This window comes from Echeneis naucrates, chromosome 1 (assembly GCF_900963305.1).
Source record: "Echeneis naucrates chromosome 1, fEcheNa1.1, whole genome shotgun sequence".
NCBI classification, from domain to species: domain Eukaryota; kingdom Metazoa; phylum Chordata; class Actinopteri; order Carangiformes; family Echeneidae; genus Echeneis; species Echeneis naucrates.
Window position 1 is genome coordinate 176310 of NC_042511.1, and position 13534 is coordinate 189843.

Consider the following 13534-nt stretch of genomic DNA (forward strand, 5'->3'; position numbering starts at 1 on the left):
AATACCGCTCCGCGAAGGCTCTGATTGGCTGAGCACTCGGAGCACCACAGATCACCCGACTGGTCTTCAGGACCCGCAGGACCACTCAGTGTCTCCATGACGTCCACCTGCAGGCACAGGCAAGAACCTGGACAAGGTGAGTCCTCCAGCTCAGATGGTTAACATCATACACCTAGCCAGGTCGGCAAGGAACCTGCTCCACTGTTCAGGAACCAATGAACCCAGTTAACAAGAAATAATGAGTGTTCTGTAAAACCTTCTCCAGTCTTTTATTTTGAAGGTTGATCTACATTTGAAGACATATTTGTTGTTTTAAGAACCAAAAAGCATCTCAGTGTAGTTTTACATCTCAGGTCCTTCAGCCTTTCAGAGGAGAGAATCTGAGTGGTTTAGGCCCCGGTGATGCACTTCAGTAAAGAAATATTGTCAGGTTTGTAACTACACATCAGGAATCAGGACACTGTGTGTTGAACCTAGACCTGGTCTAGAAAGACCACATGGAGGTCTACCGTCACACTCTATGGACCTTGGTGTTCTCCATCAGAAAGTCACTGAAGCCTCTCAGCCAGACTCATGTCAGACAGGCAGCTGCTGCAGCAGTCCAGCTCCAGTCCAGGAGTCTGGATCCAGATCTACTACATCAGAGACCAGCAGCAGATTCACATTTACTGAATTTCATCATAAATTTAAGAAAACAATAGTTGTTGTCCTGAAAAAGAAAGCTTTCATCACAGAGGAAGGGGGCAGAGCTGAGCCGCCGTCAGAAGTCCAACCACTCCATCATGTAGATGCAGTTTGAGGGAGAGATTTCTCCTCCTTCATGACAGTCATCGAACACCTGAGGGGAGAGGACAGGTAAGCAGGCTCACTCGGGTACAGCTCCAAGTGGTTCAACAGAAGGTGATGAGCGTTACCGGGCACAGGCCACAGGGCGTCTTCACCAGGCCGGTAGGTTGGATTATGGGGTTCACACCACGGTAAAGCTTCATCTGTCCATCCACGCTGCCTACCGTTCCTTCTTTGGCAGCGATGATGGTCATCTCCACCTTCCCGTCGTAAATCAGTGTGTTCAGGATGGTCTCGATATCATCCATGGACAGATCCACCTGGAAACACCTGTCAATCAAACCTAGAGCAGCAGCTTCTAATTCTGCATCATCATAGATAACTGAGTATAGTGATGTGGAATTGGCTGTTTGAGCCGTGTGATGTCACCTTGCTGATTCCCAGCTCGCAGATGTATTTCCAGACTTCGTGTGACGTGGCAAAGGAGCTGTTCCTCTGGACCATTGGGCTCTGTTTGCTGTCCCTTGCCACCTCAGCCTGAACCAAACAGGGCGAAGGTCACATGATGAGCACATCACAAACAACATGACATTGAAACATGTCTTTCCACCTTAAACTGACAAATTAGCTCTTTCCAACAGCCCTGATAGACGACGAATGGTCTTTACGGAGTCAGACAGAATTAGCTGATTCTGAATATGAATGAGAAAAAAAAAAGAAAAAAAGAAAGAAAAAAACAAAGATGAAAATGCTGATTGTGATGAAAAGGGATTTTAAAAAACGTCCTGTGAACCTTGCTCTGCAGGAACTTAAAGCACTGCTGGTTGAGAACTTCCACAAACTCAGACTCAAAGTCCTGGTCGCTGTACCAGGCGCCTCCTGTCACTGAGCGGTCTGGCTGCAGGTTGTAGAGCATGTACACCTTCTTCTTCGACGCCTGCACACGACAAACACACAGCTGAGTAAAACTGTCTGTCTAGAGGATCAGCTGATCAGGACCTGAGGTTTTGGCCTGGTTCTGGGTTCACTCACAGCCACAGACTTCACAGCTTTGATCAGTTTCTTACTCTCCAGGTTCTTCAGGATCTTGTTGATCTCAGTCAGAGGAAGGTTACTCTTGAAACGGATGTCTCTGCTCCAGATCCCTGCAACCCCCCCCCCCAAAAAAAAAAAAAACAAACAAAAAAAAAAAAAAATCTGAAGCTATCATGTCAGCCTGAAGTGGAACGTGGATTTGTTTATCCTGGACTAACATGACCAGAGGTGGTGGTGAGTGTTAGCCCAGCCCTCTGCAGTCAGTTACCTTTGTTTCCTGCATCCTCAATGATCTGATAAACCAGCTTCTCTTGGTTGTCTGAACCTTTCATCTTACTGAAAGGAGAAAAAAAAAAAAAAAACAAAAAAAACAAGGACACTCAAGATGAGGATCAAACCACAGACCAATTCAGAATGTCAGGTAAACCAGATCCCGGTCTCATGACCCAGGTCCTGGTTTCATGATGAACTGATTCAGACACACATGATGGCTCTGCAACGCTCCGTTGCACCACAACGGAGACAGACGTTGAATCTGTTAAAACCCAGTTCAGGTCCTGACCCGGTCCTTTCTTATACATCAAATTCAGAGATATTCTAAACAATTTCAAGGCCCAGTGAAGTAACAACACACCCTGATCAGATCAGTTTTTAGTTTTGTTTATGTTGTGTAGTTGTGCGTTTACCTGGTGCTCTGCGTGTCCTTCAGTCGGTACAGGAGCCCTGAACTGTTCCTCAGCAGATCCAGCTGACCCTGGAACAGATAGAAAGGATCAGACCAGCTGACATGATCCATACCTTACCCATAACAGTCTGATCAGCCGAGGACCAGGTGAGTGACAGCAGTGACATCATCATCAGGCTGACCAATGAGAGCAGTTTGTTGATGGCCATGGCTCTCTGCTGAGGCTCCAGGTGAGGCATGTCATTCTGGATCACCTGGTCTGTGATCCCATGAGGAAACTGCTGGCAGAGCTCTTTGATCCTGCAAAATATGTGTGTGCGCGCGCACACACACACACACACACACACACACACACACACACACACACACACACACACACACACCATTTGTCATTATATGAAGTAAAGAATCTGATTATCGATCAGGTGTAAGCTGAAACAAATGTCTGATTTGACCAGCATTGTGCTTATGCATCATCAACATATTGGATCAGAGACAGACCAGGTTCACCTGAGCTAATGACGTAATAACCATTACCTTTCTGCTCAGTTCAGAGGAAAATCACTCTCAAACTGATTTGACCTCTGACCTTCACGTTATAGGTCTAAACCGTCTGAGGCTAAAGAGCGAAAGCTGATCATTCAGACGAAACGGAAATCAAGTTTTCAGTGGTTAAAGGACCCAGATCAACCAAAACCACCAAAGACCAGGACTCAGGGAATCCGGACTACGACTCAAACATAGGAGATCCGGTTCAGCCCGCCTGTCCGGCTCTGTGTCCGCTCACCTGCTCTCAATGTCGGCGGGATCCGACAGGTTAGTCTCCCGCTTCACTTTCACGTCGGACATCTCCAACCTGTTAGCTGTTAGCTGCTAGCTGCTGCAGGAACCCCGAAAAGCATCTGCCAGCAGCCTTCTTCTTCTTCGGTGTTTTTGACAGTTGGTAAACCGGTGTCATTACCGCCACCAACTGTTTCCTTCCGGGAACGGCCGTCCATTGTTCAGCCTTGTGACACTAACTTTGTGTTTGTGTGCTGATATTTTTGTATCCTCCTCCTGCATGTGTGTTTTCTACTTCTTTCTTCTTTGCTACGGTTTGCGTTTTTTTGGCCTCAGTGTCGTTTAATGAATCTCGAGATCTTTCTTTGTGTTTCCGGCTGACGTCAGTCCTACATTAACGATCATTAATGTATTTTGACATCATTGTATTACAAATGTATTATACACGTGTTATAAGAATAGTGTCAATTAATATTTGATTATTAATGACGTTCCGTCAGTCTGTTACGAACAAACGCTCCCCCCGGTGCAGCCCGGCGGGGCGGGCGGGGCTGGTTGCTAAGGAGACGCTTCAGTCAACTGAGCGGCGACTCGTTCGACGATTGATCGGCAGGTTGTGGTCGTCTCCGGTGAGACAACAACCAATCAAGATATTCAATATTATCAATAACAGACAATTCTCTCTTTAATGAACAGGAAAGCAACCATACCACCGGAAGTGAAGTGACTTCTGGAGCTTCCCTCATTAAGGTTAGCTAATGCTAATGCTAAAGTGTCTGTCTATCCATGTTAACATCTGACCGATGTGTTGTTTAGATGTTGTGTAGTTGTGTTTTTGTGGCTCCTTCAATACACAAGAAAAAAGCACACACACACAAAGATTTTATTTGAACAGTATTTTCAGACAATTGAATCTGTGGACTGTTACTGATCGATTGATAGGTAAAGAGTCTTCATCATGACAGCAGGAGCTGTGTCAGCTCCGCTCATCATTCCCATAATCCCCCTGCAGACGCACAGAACCAAGAACCACATTGATACCAACACACCTGTCTCCATCCAGTCAGGTATACACACAACACTTTGTGTTGTTCAAATTCATCAACATCAGAAGAGTTCATTATTTAATGTTAATAATGGTGTGTGTCTGTGCTGATGTGGTGGATCCAGCTGTGTGTTCTGTCTCTGCAGACACTCCAGATGTTGTGATCTTCTACACAGTGGACGGGTCAAGGCCGGCGTCAGGGCAGGCTGGGTCAGGGGTCAGCAGGAAGTACAGTGAGCCTGTCCTGCTTCCTGCTGGGCGAGTGTCTGTCAGAGCGGTGGCTGTCTGCAGGTAAGTGGCCTCACACTGTTACCAGATGGCTGTGACATCATTCCTCTGACTGCACTCCCCTCGCCCCCGTCAGGGATGGCAGACGCAGCTCCATGGTGACGAAGGTCTTCTGTGTTGACCTTGTGGACGCTGTCAACCGAAAGGAGAACATTGAGAACTTCACGCAGGTAGTCAACCCCCCAAAGTTCCAGCATCCAACTAAAGGGACTTCCTGTTCTGCCGGTTCCTCACCAAGAACTTCAGGTAGGTTCAGCCGATGAAGCTGATGAAACATGAACTGGGCATGGTCGTCCAGAGGAACACCAACACCTGGCCCAGACTGGAAGGACTGGAGGGACCGGGGGCCTACAGACCTGATCTCACATCACTCCTCTATTGTCTGCGTTCAGAGCAAAGGATGATGGGAAACAGGCCTCCTTCATCAGGTCCTGTACTGGGCTCTGGAGCCATCACTGTCCAGAAGTCAGAGGTGAACAATCCAGACTCCCTCAGTCATTAAACGCCCCTGTTGTCAAACATGTCTGAGGACTTTTGGTGTGTTTCCTGTCTGTCAGAGCTCAGGTGTGCTGAAGCAGGTGAGCAGAACAGAGACGTCCCAAATCCACCAAGAGACCAACCTCCTGCGGTAAGACGAAAGTATGTGGACAGACTGTCATAGGTGACAAGGGCAATGTCCACATACTTTTGGCCTTTTGGAACAGTTTTATTTATCACATTATAATAGGAATTTGATTGGACCCATCTGTCTCTCTACCTGCCTGCAGGTGTGCTCAGTGTCTCAGTGTGCATCCTTCAGACCCGTTTGCTCGGTTCTGTTCTCAGTGTGGAGCTGAGATTCCTCCATTACCCGAAAGACCACCCCCTGCAGAGGGAGGACAGGTATGTCTCACCTGAACCTGCGCTCAGTGTCCTCTGTGTGTTCTGTAAATCTCTGGTTTCTGTCGACACTCAAACATGTTTGATCTGTGAAGCCTCCGTTCAACAACAGACCAGACGCACAATGAAGGTACACACACATGATTTACTACATAATGCTGATTTATTTATTTAATAATATTTTACTCCTGTATGTGTGTGTAGGATCATGGGTTGTGTGTTTCCTGTGGATGTGTTAATCCAGTTCGTGTCACTCACTGTCTGAGTTGTGAGGGTCGCCTCCTGCAGGTGAGAGCTGAACAGCACACTGATCTAACTGGTGCAACTGCAGACATTTAACAGAGTGAGTGTGTGTGTGTTGGTGCAGCAGGTGTGCGTTGGTAATGACCTCGCCCCCGTCCCTTCAGCAGACATCAGGAAGTTTTCATGCTCTTCATGTAAACGTCTGAACCGTGTTGACGCCAGATACTGTGACTGGTGTGGTTGCAAGGTTAACACACCTGAAGACACACACATATACCAAGAATAAAAAATTGAGCAAAATTTAAAGCACTGATACTAAGATAACATTAGCAGTGTAGTGATGATGCATTTGTGGTCAGGCGGCGAACTGCATCCTATGCTGGCGATGTGGAGCAAGTGGATGCCTGTTCGCTTTCTACTGCACAGAGTGTGGCGTTAACCTGGAAGCAACAGCCACACCTGCCCCCTGCAGTGACATCACACAATCTGTCAGAGGGGCTTCACCCAAAAAGGTAATCAGTACCACCGACATCAAGTTACTTAATCCAGCTCATAAACCCCGAACCAGCAGCACAGTACCTTTGAGTCACAATTTACCATGATGCTCTCTGGCAGCCCTCATCTGACCCCACCCCCAGGGTGAAGGTTATCCCGCTCACTGCAGATCAGTACACCCAGACTGTTGGACTTTATTACCCATCAGCCACCGAGCTCCACAAGAAGCAGATGAAGTTGCAGCTCAGCAGAAAGCAGGCAACCGGAGACCGACGCCCACTGCTGACTGCCATCAGTCCAGGAGGCGGTATGTATGATGATGATGACGAAAACGATGACACAATCTTCTGTTTTTGGACTCATGTCTGTCTTCAGGTTTCTGGAGGAAACAGTTGGATCATGTGTGTGCTCACCTGAGGAGCTACGCTCAGAACAACGCCCCCTTCAGGACTCTGCTGGGAGAACCTCGTCTGGGCCGGGTACGTCACCACCTGTCATTCACCTGTCACTGTCCTGGTGTGTCATGTGACGTTTCGCCACTCCAACTTCAGATGCTTTCCGCTGTGATTCAAGATGACGGTTCTGAGGTTGGTCTGACTGTCAGCTTCGTGTTGGTATCACAGAAAGAGAAGCAGGTCTGTTCACAACCTGAATTCTGAAGCTCTTTAATGAAGTCCAGGTGACTCACAGCAGGTTTGTCTCAGGTGAGTCCTGAACGTGATGAACCCGGACCTGCAGGTCTAATGGAGACCTTGAGCAGTGTCATGGAGCGACGGGCTGATAGCAGCAGTCTGAGTGAGCAGTTCACCCTGATATCATCCTTCAGGCGATTAAAGAGCCTGTACTCAGTCTTCTTCTGTGGTTTAAACCTCAACAGGACGTGTTGCATTCACAGATATGATGAAACCCCCCAAACCTGCAGGAAGAAGCTGCACCAACATAGCACAGGTGAGGACCCGTGGTGGACACTCACCTGAAGGGTAGCCATGCCTCTACAGTTCTCTCACTTCTTGTGTGAGGCGCTCCTCTGACTTGATGTCCTTGTTGCAGGTGACAGAGGCTCAGCTGCTGAAGGAGCTGCGTCCAGGTCGAGGTCAGATCACCGTCATCCAGCAGCTCCTGGATCAAGTACGAGCCTCTACAGCCAATCAGCAGCCTCCTCTGCCCGACCTGACGGACACTGACTTCTGTTTGTTCCACCAGGGGGCGGATCCTTCCTGCTGCGGCAGTGATGGCCGACACGCCTTGGCGGTTGCTGTGGTGAATGGCCACTGTGATGCGCTTCCTGTTTTGGTGCAGCGAGGAGCTGACGTGGAGCAGCAGTCTGGACCGTAAGAGGATCCATGGTCATCATGTGACCTCTGACATCATCAGTGTGTCCATGTGACTTTGTCCACTTTAACTTGTCCTAATGCACATCAGGTCGTGATGTCACATCTGTGCTCCTCCTCTTCAGGATGAAGAACACAGCTCTGCATGAAGCTGCAGCTCTGGGAGTTGAAGGACTGCGGAGTGCTGAGGTTCTGCTCAGGTAACACACAGTCTGCGTAAAGAATCTATATACATTGCCTCTCTCTCTCTCTCTCAACCCAACCGGTCGAGGCAGATGGCCGCCCCCCCTGAGCCTGGTTCTGCTTGAGGTTTCTGCCTCTTAAAGGAAATTTTTCCTGCTCATCGGGGGATCTGTTGGGTCTCTTTAAATAAATTTATAAAGAGTTTGGTCCAGACCTGCTCTATATGTAAAGTGCCTTGATGTAACTTTGTTATGATTTGGCGCTATACAAATAAATCTGATTTGATTTGATACATAGTTACATTTTTAGAATTGAAAGACTGAAATAAATACTTGATATTGATACTTTTGATATTCAAATTTATTTGGATGGTGTGTGTTAATATAAATTGCCCCTCCCCCAGCTGCAAGGCCAGCGTGAAGCGGAGGAACACCGCTGGCCAGACACCATATGATGTGGCGTTGAGCTCTGGCTGTGACATCATGGTGTCGCTCCTGGCAGCTCGGACTGGACTGGACTTACTGGGCCACCTGGGAAAACCCAAACTGAACCTGGACCTTTCCTGAGGACTGTGGTCCAAACGACTCGTCCAGTTGTTTCACCAACGCTGTCCAGAACTCTGGTTTATACAATCTGTTACTGTAGTTCCTCTGAAAGTGGCCGGGTGTCTCTCCCTCTAATCAGGCAGCTGTTTCTTTACTGTGATATCTGACCCACCACATGAACCGACACACAGCTGAAGAAATAAACGCCGGGCCATCTTTAAAAGGAAATACAGAACTTTATTAGCATCAATGTCATCTTTCTGAACCTGTTAGCCGTTAGCTTAGATTGTCAACTCAAGAATCAGCCAGTAAATTAGTTTTTGGTTTATTGAATAAAGGAGCTGCAGTTCGATCCTGATCAATCCACTTCCTGTCGATACCTCTGAGTTATTCAATTCTGCTTTAAGGTCAAACTGTCGGTGGTCACATGACTCTGCAGAAAATGGATACAACCATCAGCTGTGTGATGATGAGAAGGCTGAACCTTCCTCTTCTTCTGTGCCTTAGTTGCATTAACCAAGTCAAAATGACCTGGTGAAATCCTGGGCTTTAATCTGAAGGAGGGTTTTGTTATGTACGGCAGACGAGTCTCATTGACAGCTCAGTCTCTGCAGGTGGCGCCGTCGCCATCCTGACAGATGTTGGACAGAGACCTGAGTCTGTGGGACCGGTTCTCTTAGAGACTTTACTGGTGCTGCTGTGGACTCATTGACCGACTCTGCTGGTCGGTCGGTCGGTGATGGACGGCTCAGCGCCGCAAACGCAGGAAGAAGGCATGACGACACTCAGTGCTGTCGACAGGGTAGTACTTATCATAGAAGTCCAGGATGTACTCTTCCGCTTTGAAACCAAACTTTTGGTAAAGCAGCATGGCAGGGTTGCTGGCGGACACGTGCAGCGTCACGTCCTTCCCCATACAGGTCTGAAAAACAAACGCCACACAGACATCACTTGAGGTCATAACATTATTCGCCACATCCTTCAGGGGAACTGTGCTGTGCTCGACCATGAACTGGACTACAGAGGATCTACTGTTGAGTTCGAAACACGTGACCACCGGACCAGTTCTCACCTGGATGAGATGGTAGATCATGAAGGTCCCGATGCCGGCTCTCCTCCACTCGGGGTGGACCAGCAGGAAGGAGATGTAGGCCTCGTTGTATTTCACATCCGGAACCATGAAGCCAAAGCCGATCACAACTTTCTTGTAGAGGACGACAACACTGAAGTCTGGGTACTGCAGGCACTCAGACAGGTCCACACCTGCACAGGGAACCAATCAGGTGGTAGTTGTAGACGGAGTCTGATGGTTGCGGGTGAGAGGAGGATCTACTCTACCTGGCCAGAAGCTGTCGTGACACATGGCGTTGACAGAGGGGATGTGGTTGGGGCGGACGTAGCAGTAGTCGATGGGGGCGTCGGGCTCAGGGACCCAGTCCGAGTCCTTTCGATGAGGGAACGCTCGGATCTCTGCCAGCAGCCGCAACTTCACTGGACGACTTTCATAGTCCCTCCTGAATTACACATAAGGGCTGATTCTACAGAACCAGGTCAGCCTCCAGACCTTCAGAGCTTTGGAGAACTCTTACCTGATGTACGGCTTCAGGATCCTGGAGGTGTACGGACTCTTTATGGTCTGCTCCAGACTTCCTTCCGCTCCCATGAGGCGATGCCAGAAAGAGACTGAGTGCTGCTGGACTCCTCTTCTGCTTGACAGGCTGGTCTGTAATCAAACTTTCACACTCAGACTCAGAGGATCCTCAACCAGAACCCGATCACAAAAAACACATCTAGAGTCACAGAGTCCTGATGCTCACTCTTTAGAGCTACAGTCAGATTAGAAACATCAGAGAACCGCCCACTCTGACCGGGCCAGGACCAGAATGGGTGTTGGTACCTGGAACCGATCCAGAATCCGCAGCTCCTGGCTGTTGGTGCAGTACTTCCCCATGACTCCCATCTGTGTCCCTGCCTCCTGGGCGCCATAGATCCCTCCCACCAGACTGAGGGTGGCGCTGACCGCCCGGTCGATGTCCAGCAGGGGGAGCCCTCTCTGCCGCTTGGCTTGGCGGACCAACAGCTTCCTGTGGAGGCGTTTGGCCTGCGGGGTGACTGCCAAGGCCAGCGGGCAGGCATCCAGCCTTCGCAGCAGCATCTTCTCCTCATACAGCGTGAGGTGGGCGTAGCGTGGACTCTGGGAAACACTGCCAGCTCCATCTGCTTTGTCAGGATGAGTCATCCTTCGCCGCTCTGCCCCCCCACCAACACAACCACCAGCAGTGACAGGGGGTCCGCCTTGTCCCACCGACTCAAAGTCGTCGTCTCCCTCGTGGCCTTCATCATCCTCGCTCTCTGCTTCACGTTTGATGTGAGCTGGTACTGGGCGGAGCTTCTTACGGGCAGCCATGCTGGCACTGGGAGGAGGAAGGTACTCCATTCCAGGGTCAATCATCCCATCCGCCTCCATCTCCTCATCATCTGGAGGCCGAGCAAAGATGTCAGACCATCACATCACAACAACCACTGATGACCGAGAACGCCTTTTAACTCACCGTGGAACAGCGCCTGCGGCGGCATGGGGTCGGGGATGAGGTCAGCTTCTGACAACAGGCTTGGTGTAGCAGAGTGAGATGCTGGTGTTCCCGGGGCAGAGAAGTCCGGTGAAGGTGACGGCGATGGGCTGGTGAGCGGCGTTCGGTCCGAAGAGCTGAGGGAGGAGAAATCAATGACCTCACCTTTCTCCAGGACGATATCTGGGCGGCGCCCAGAGCTCCCACTGCGACCACTGCCCAGTTTAACGGGCGTGGAGGAGGCACTGCGGTCAGTATAGCCTCCCACCGCCTCTTTCTGGGCCCGCCGGATGTCTTTTGCCTCCTGTGTGCGAGAGCGCTTCTCCTTCAGCTGCATGGCGTTCTCCACGGGGTTCCTGGCTCCACGTTTCCTCAGACCCTCCACAGTGATTATCGGGTCCATAGCTGGTTTGGAGGCTGCGACACATCGGCTCAGGTTAACTGCCCTGCTGCGGTTTAACAAACCTCTGAGCAGAATGAAGCTCACCTTTACTCTTCGTGGTGGTCTTGTCCACGTCCGGTCTCAGGGTTGGAGGTCTGTTCTGGACCAGCTTCCACCAGCCGGGTTCACCGAACTCCTGCGCTCCAGAGCGAAAGAAGGTGGGACTGCCAACCGACAGACACCCGGCGACTGTGCTCCACCACGTCGATGTCTTCTTCCTACAAGGAGACCGACACAATGTCAGAGACACCGAGCTAGTCCGGCCTGGTCTGGGTCCCGGTCCCGGTCCTGTTGAGTGTTTGTGTCTGTGTCACCTGGTTCCCAGCAGGAAGTTCCAGTGTCGGCCAATGAAAGCACAGATGTCCTCCTTCCACCTAAAGTAACCCTGACGACCAGTTCCCTCCAGAGAAAGATTGTACATGGCCAACATCACCACCTGACATACAACAGACACACATTATAAGTTTACAGTGATAAAACAGCTCCAACTTTGATCAGTCTGTTTTCTACCTGCTGCCAGGTGAGCCTCATTCTATCAAATGTCTCCTTGTCATCCTCTGAACAGTCGGAGCAGGTGAATTTGAAGAAGTTGTCTCCTTTAAGGTAACTGGGCTGTTCTCCGCGGAGCTGAGCTGAGGACAGACGGACAGGCGACACCAGTTCACACCAGTTCCACCCTTTTCACACCTGTTCAAGCCTGAGCACTCTGATTGGCTGTCTCACCTGCAGGTATCCACCTGTGGCAGCGATCACAGTAGAAGGACATGTCCTCGCAGGCCCAGCCTCCGTCAGCCTCCTCACCTACGTCGCTGGTCAGAGAGTCTCCGCTCTGGTCGTGTGACAGATCCACCGAGCCCTGATCCTCCGATTCCACAATCAGCAGCGTCTCCCCCTCCACCTCCCCCTCCTCCAAACCCTCCGAGGTAGACGTGCACGCCGCCTCGTCCTCACCCGCCCCCAGCTGTTCGCTGCTGCTGTCCATCGAGCCTGGCATCCACAGCAGCACACCTGGACAGGTAAACAGGAGTGTGGTACCTGTCTCAGGGGTTGTCCTGTGGGCGGAGCTCTGTCTCTCTGCGTTGTCTCTCCTCCTTCAGGTGTCTGGTCAGGATCCTCTGCTCCTCCAACCTCCTCAGATTCTCCTTCTTCCTCTCCCACCGCTCCAGGTCGCGGACTACACCTTCATGGAGACGCTGAAACCACAGACCCAGTCTGGTTAGCAAGACTAGATTTAGAATCCACCTTCCTTCAAAATAAAGTGAGCTGGTTTGGTCAGCGCAGAGCGGTGAAGTGTTATCGAAGAAAATGTTGATTAACGAACATTTTTGTGATCCGCGTAAATTTTCCTGCAATTAGCTTGTTTAACTTTTCAAAACGGTGGAGCGTTTGATCCATTTAAACGGACACCGGAGCTGCTCCACAGAGGCCTGCTGACTGATGCGGTCCGGATTCACGTTCCTCGGTGACCTTCGACCCGGATGACCGAGAACGAAAACCAGACAAACTGTTTCCGTCACTTCTGATTTTACTGATTTATTTTGACTGTCTAGCCGGATTTGATTTGTCCTGACCGGGACAGTTTTCGGTTCGGTGCAGAAACGGAGCACCGAACCCCGCCGGATGCTAGCTTCGAACGGTGCGTTAACTTCCCGTGACCTCCGGCTCCGGGATGCTACCGGTCAGCTAACGGTCAGGCCGAGATCCGGATCGGGTCTCCCCGGTGTACCTGTCGGTCCCAGGCCTGTTTGAGGTGGACGGCGGCCACGGTGCCCACAGTCAGAACGACGGAGAGGCCGAGGACCGCCTTCGAGGCTTTCGACATGCCGCAGTCTGGAGCTCCACGTTAGCCTGCTGCTGCCTCTGCTTCTGCCGCTGATCCGCCGCTGTCTCCAGGCCTGAAGAGCCGAGCAGCGCCCCCCTCCGACCGGAGTCTGGACCAGGCCCCAAACCAGATCCACTTCTGATGATGAAGATTGAAATAATTTAGCCAAAGTGAGAAACTTTATTTAAAAACAGAAGCTCACTTAATGCAGCCAACAGCCAACCAGAGGCGTGATGTTGAAACGTCATCCATCCAAGAAGTTTGACTGACATTTCTGTCGATCGATCAATGAGGAGCCCTGAGCCCCCCCACTGGGGACCTGAGTCCTCAGCTCTCCTCGGTCTCCCTCCATCTGTTGGATGAAGCAGGCAGGCCCACCTCGTTTTAAATACAGGAAACTGAGGA

The 13534-nt window shown here is 50.5% G+C and overlaps 4 protein-coding genes across 7 annotated transcripts; 1 reads left to right on the top strand and 3 right to left on the bottom strand.

The window, feature by feature from the left end:
- Window positions 1-255: 255 nt before the first annotated feature.
- Window positions 256-3429, bottom strand: polr3f (polymerase (RNA) III (DNA directed) polypeptide F). The gene is made up of 9 exons (XM_029496206.1): window positions 3294-3429; window positions 2689-2806; window positions 2508-2575; window positions 2090-2157; window positions 1819-1931; window positions 1580-1723; window positions 1216-1323; window positions 915-1106; window positions 256-838 (listed from the first exon to the last, which is right to left on the bottom strand). Exons 1-9 carry the CDS (start codon window positions 3353-3355, stop codon window positions 761-763), a joined length of 951 nt encoding a protein of 316 aa, XP_029352066.1. The 5' UTR covers window positions 3356-3429; the 3' UTR covers window positions 256-760.
- An 89-nt stretch (window positions 3430-3518) lies between these two features.
- dzank1 (double zinc ribbon and ankyrin repeat domains 1) lies at window positions 3519-8655 on the top strand. 2 transcript variants are annotated; one of them, XM_029523988.1, is made up of 19 exons: window positions 3519-4036; window positions 4229-4353; window positions 4457-4622; window positions 4696-4865; window positions 5012-5091; window positions 5177-5247; window positions 5387-5501; window positions 5703-5786; window positions 5866-5988; window positions 6101-6253; window positions 6357-6543; window positions 6612-6715; window positions 6788-6871; window positions 6941-7031; window positions 7114-7184; window positions 7287-7364; window positions 7440-7567; window positions 7693-7767; window positions 8154-8655. In XM_029523988.1, the coding sequence occupies exons 2-19, from the start codon at window positions 4245-4247 to the stop codon at window positions 8314-8316; spliced, it is 2052 nt and encodes a 683-aa protein (XP_029379848.1). In that variant the 5' UTR covers window positions 3519-4036; window positions 4229-4244; the 3' UTR covers window positions 8317-8655. The 2 variants fall into 2 exon arrangements, with proteins under 2 accessions (XP_029379848.1, XP_029379919.1); XM_029524059.1 differs by having other exon boundaries at window positions 5869-5988.
- kat14 (lysine acetyltransferase 14) lies at window positions 8139-12304 on the bottom strand. 3 transcript variants are annotated; one of them, XM_029522603.1, is made up of 10 exons: window positions 12031-12304; window positions 11818-11939; window positions 11622-11743; window positions 11359-11525; window positions 10848-11306; window positions 10193-10773; window positions 9885-10018; window positions 9634-9809; window positions 9368-9558; window positions 8139-9217 (listed from the first exon to the last, which is right to left on the bottom strand). In XM_029522603.1, the coding sequence occupies exons 1-10, from the start codon at window positions 12299-12301 to the stop codon at window positions 9044-9046; spliced, it is 2397 nt and encodes a 798-aa protein (XP_029378463.1). In that variant the 5' UTR covers window positions 12302-12304; the 3' UTR covers window positions 8139-9043. The 3 variants fall into 3 exon arrangements, with proteins under 3 accessions (XP_029378463.1, XP_029378305.1, XP_029378381.1); XM_029522445.1 differs by having other exon boundaries at window positions 11353-11525; XM_029522521.1 differs by having other exon boundaries at window positions 8141-9217; window positions 10848-11282; window positions 11353-11525.
- Window positions 12220-13185, bottom strand: pet117 (PET117 cytochrome c oxidase chaperone). The gene is made up of 2 exons (XM_029497277.1): window positions 13034-13185; window positions 12220-12500 (listed from the first exon to the last, which is right to left on the bottom strand). The coding sequence occupies exons 1-2, from the start codon at window positions 13127-13129 to the stop codon at window positions 12348-12350; spliced, it is 249 nt and encodes an 82-aa protein (XP_029353137.1). The 5' UTR covers window positions 13130-13185; the 3' UTR covers window positions 12220-12347.
- Window positions 13186-13534: the final 349 nt, after the last annotated feature.

What these genes read in the sequence shown, in the direction of transcription:
- polr3f (XM_029496206.1), bottom strand. Translation starts at nt 3,355, where the DNA reads ATGTCCGACGTGAAAGTGAAGCGGGAGACTAACCTGTCGGATCCCGCC. An exon ending in CCCGCCGACATTGAGAGCAG is followed by an intron (nt 2,807 to 3,293) that starts GTGAGCGGACAC and finishes CATATTTTGCAG; the next exon opens with GATCAAAGAGCTCTGCCAGC. An exon ending in TGAGGATGCAGGAAACAAAG is followed by an intron (nt 1,932 to 2,089) that starts GTAACTGACTGC and finishes GGGGGGTTGCAG; the next exon opens with GGATCTGGAGCAGAGACATC.
- dzank1 (XM_029523988.1), top strand. Translation starts at nt 4,245, where the DNA reads ATGACAGCAGGAGCTGTGTCAGCTCCGCTCATCATTCCCATAATCCCC. An exon ending in ACCTGTCTCCATCCAGTCAG is followed by an intron (nt 4,354 to 4,456) that starts GTATACACACAA and finishes TGGTGGATCCAG; the next exon opens with CTGTGTGTTCTGTCTCTGCA. An exon ending in GTGACTGGTGTGGTTGCAAG is followed by an intron (nt 5,989 to 6,100) that starts GTTAACACACCT and finishes ATTTGTGGTCAG; the next exon opens with GCGGCGAACTGCATCCTATG.
- kat14 (XM_029522445.1), bottom strand. Translation starts at nt 12,301, where the DNA reads ATGCCAGGCTCGATGGACAGCAGCAGCGAACAGCTGGGGGCGGGTGAG. An exon ending in CCACAGGTGGATACCTGCAG is followed by an intron (nt 11,940 to 12,030) that starts GTGAGACAGCCA and finishes GTCTGTCCTCAG; the next exon opens with CTCAGCTCCGCGGAGAACAG. An exon ending in TGAGGCTCACCTGGCAGCAG is followed by an intron (nt 11,744 to 11,817) that starts GTAGAAAACAGA and finishes GTTGTATGTCAG; the next exon opens with GTGGTGATGTTGGCCATGTA.
- pet117 (XM_029497277.1), bottom strand. Translation starts at nt 13,129, where the DNA reads ATGTCGAAAGCCTCGAAGGCGGTCCTCGGCCTCTCCGTCGTTCTGACT. An exon ending in AACAGGCCTGGGACCGACAG is followed by an intron (nt 12,501 to 13,033) that starts GTACACCGGGGA and finishes CTGTGGTTTCAG; the next exon opens with CGTCTCCATGAAGGTGTAGT.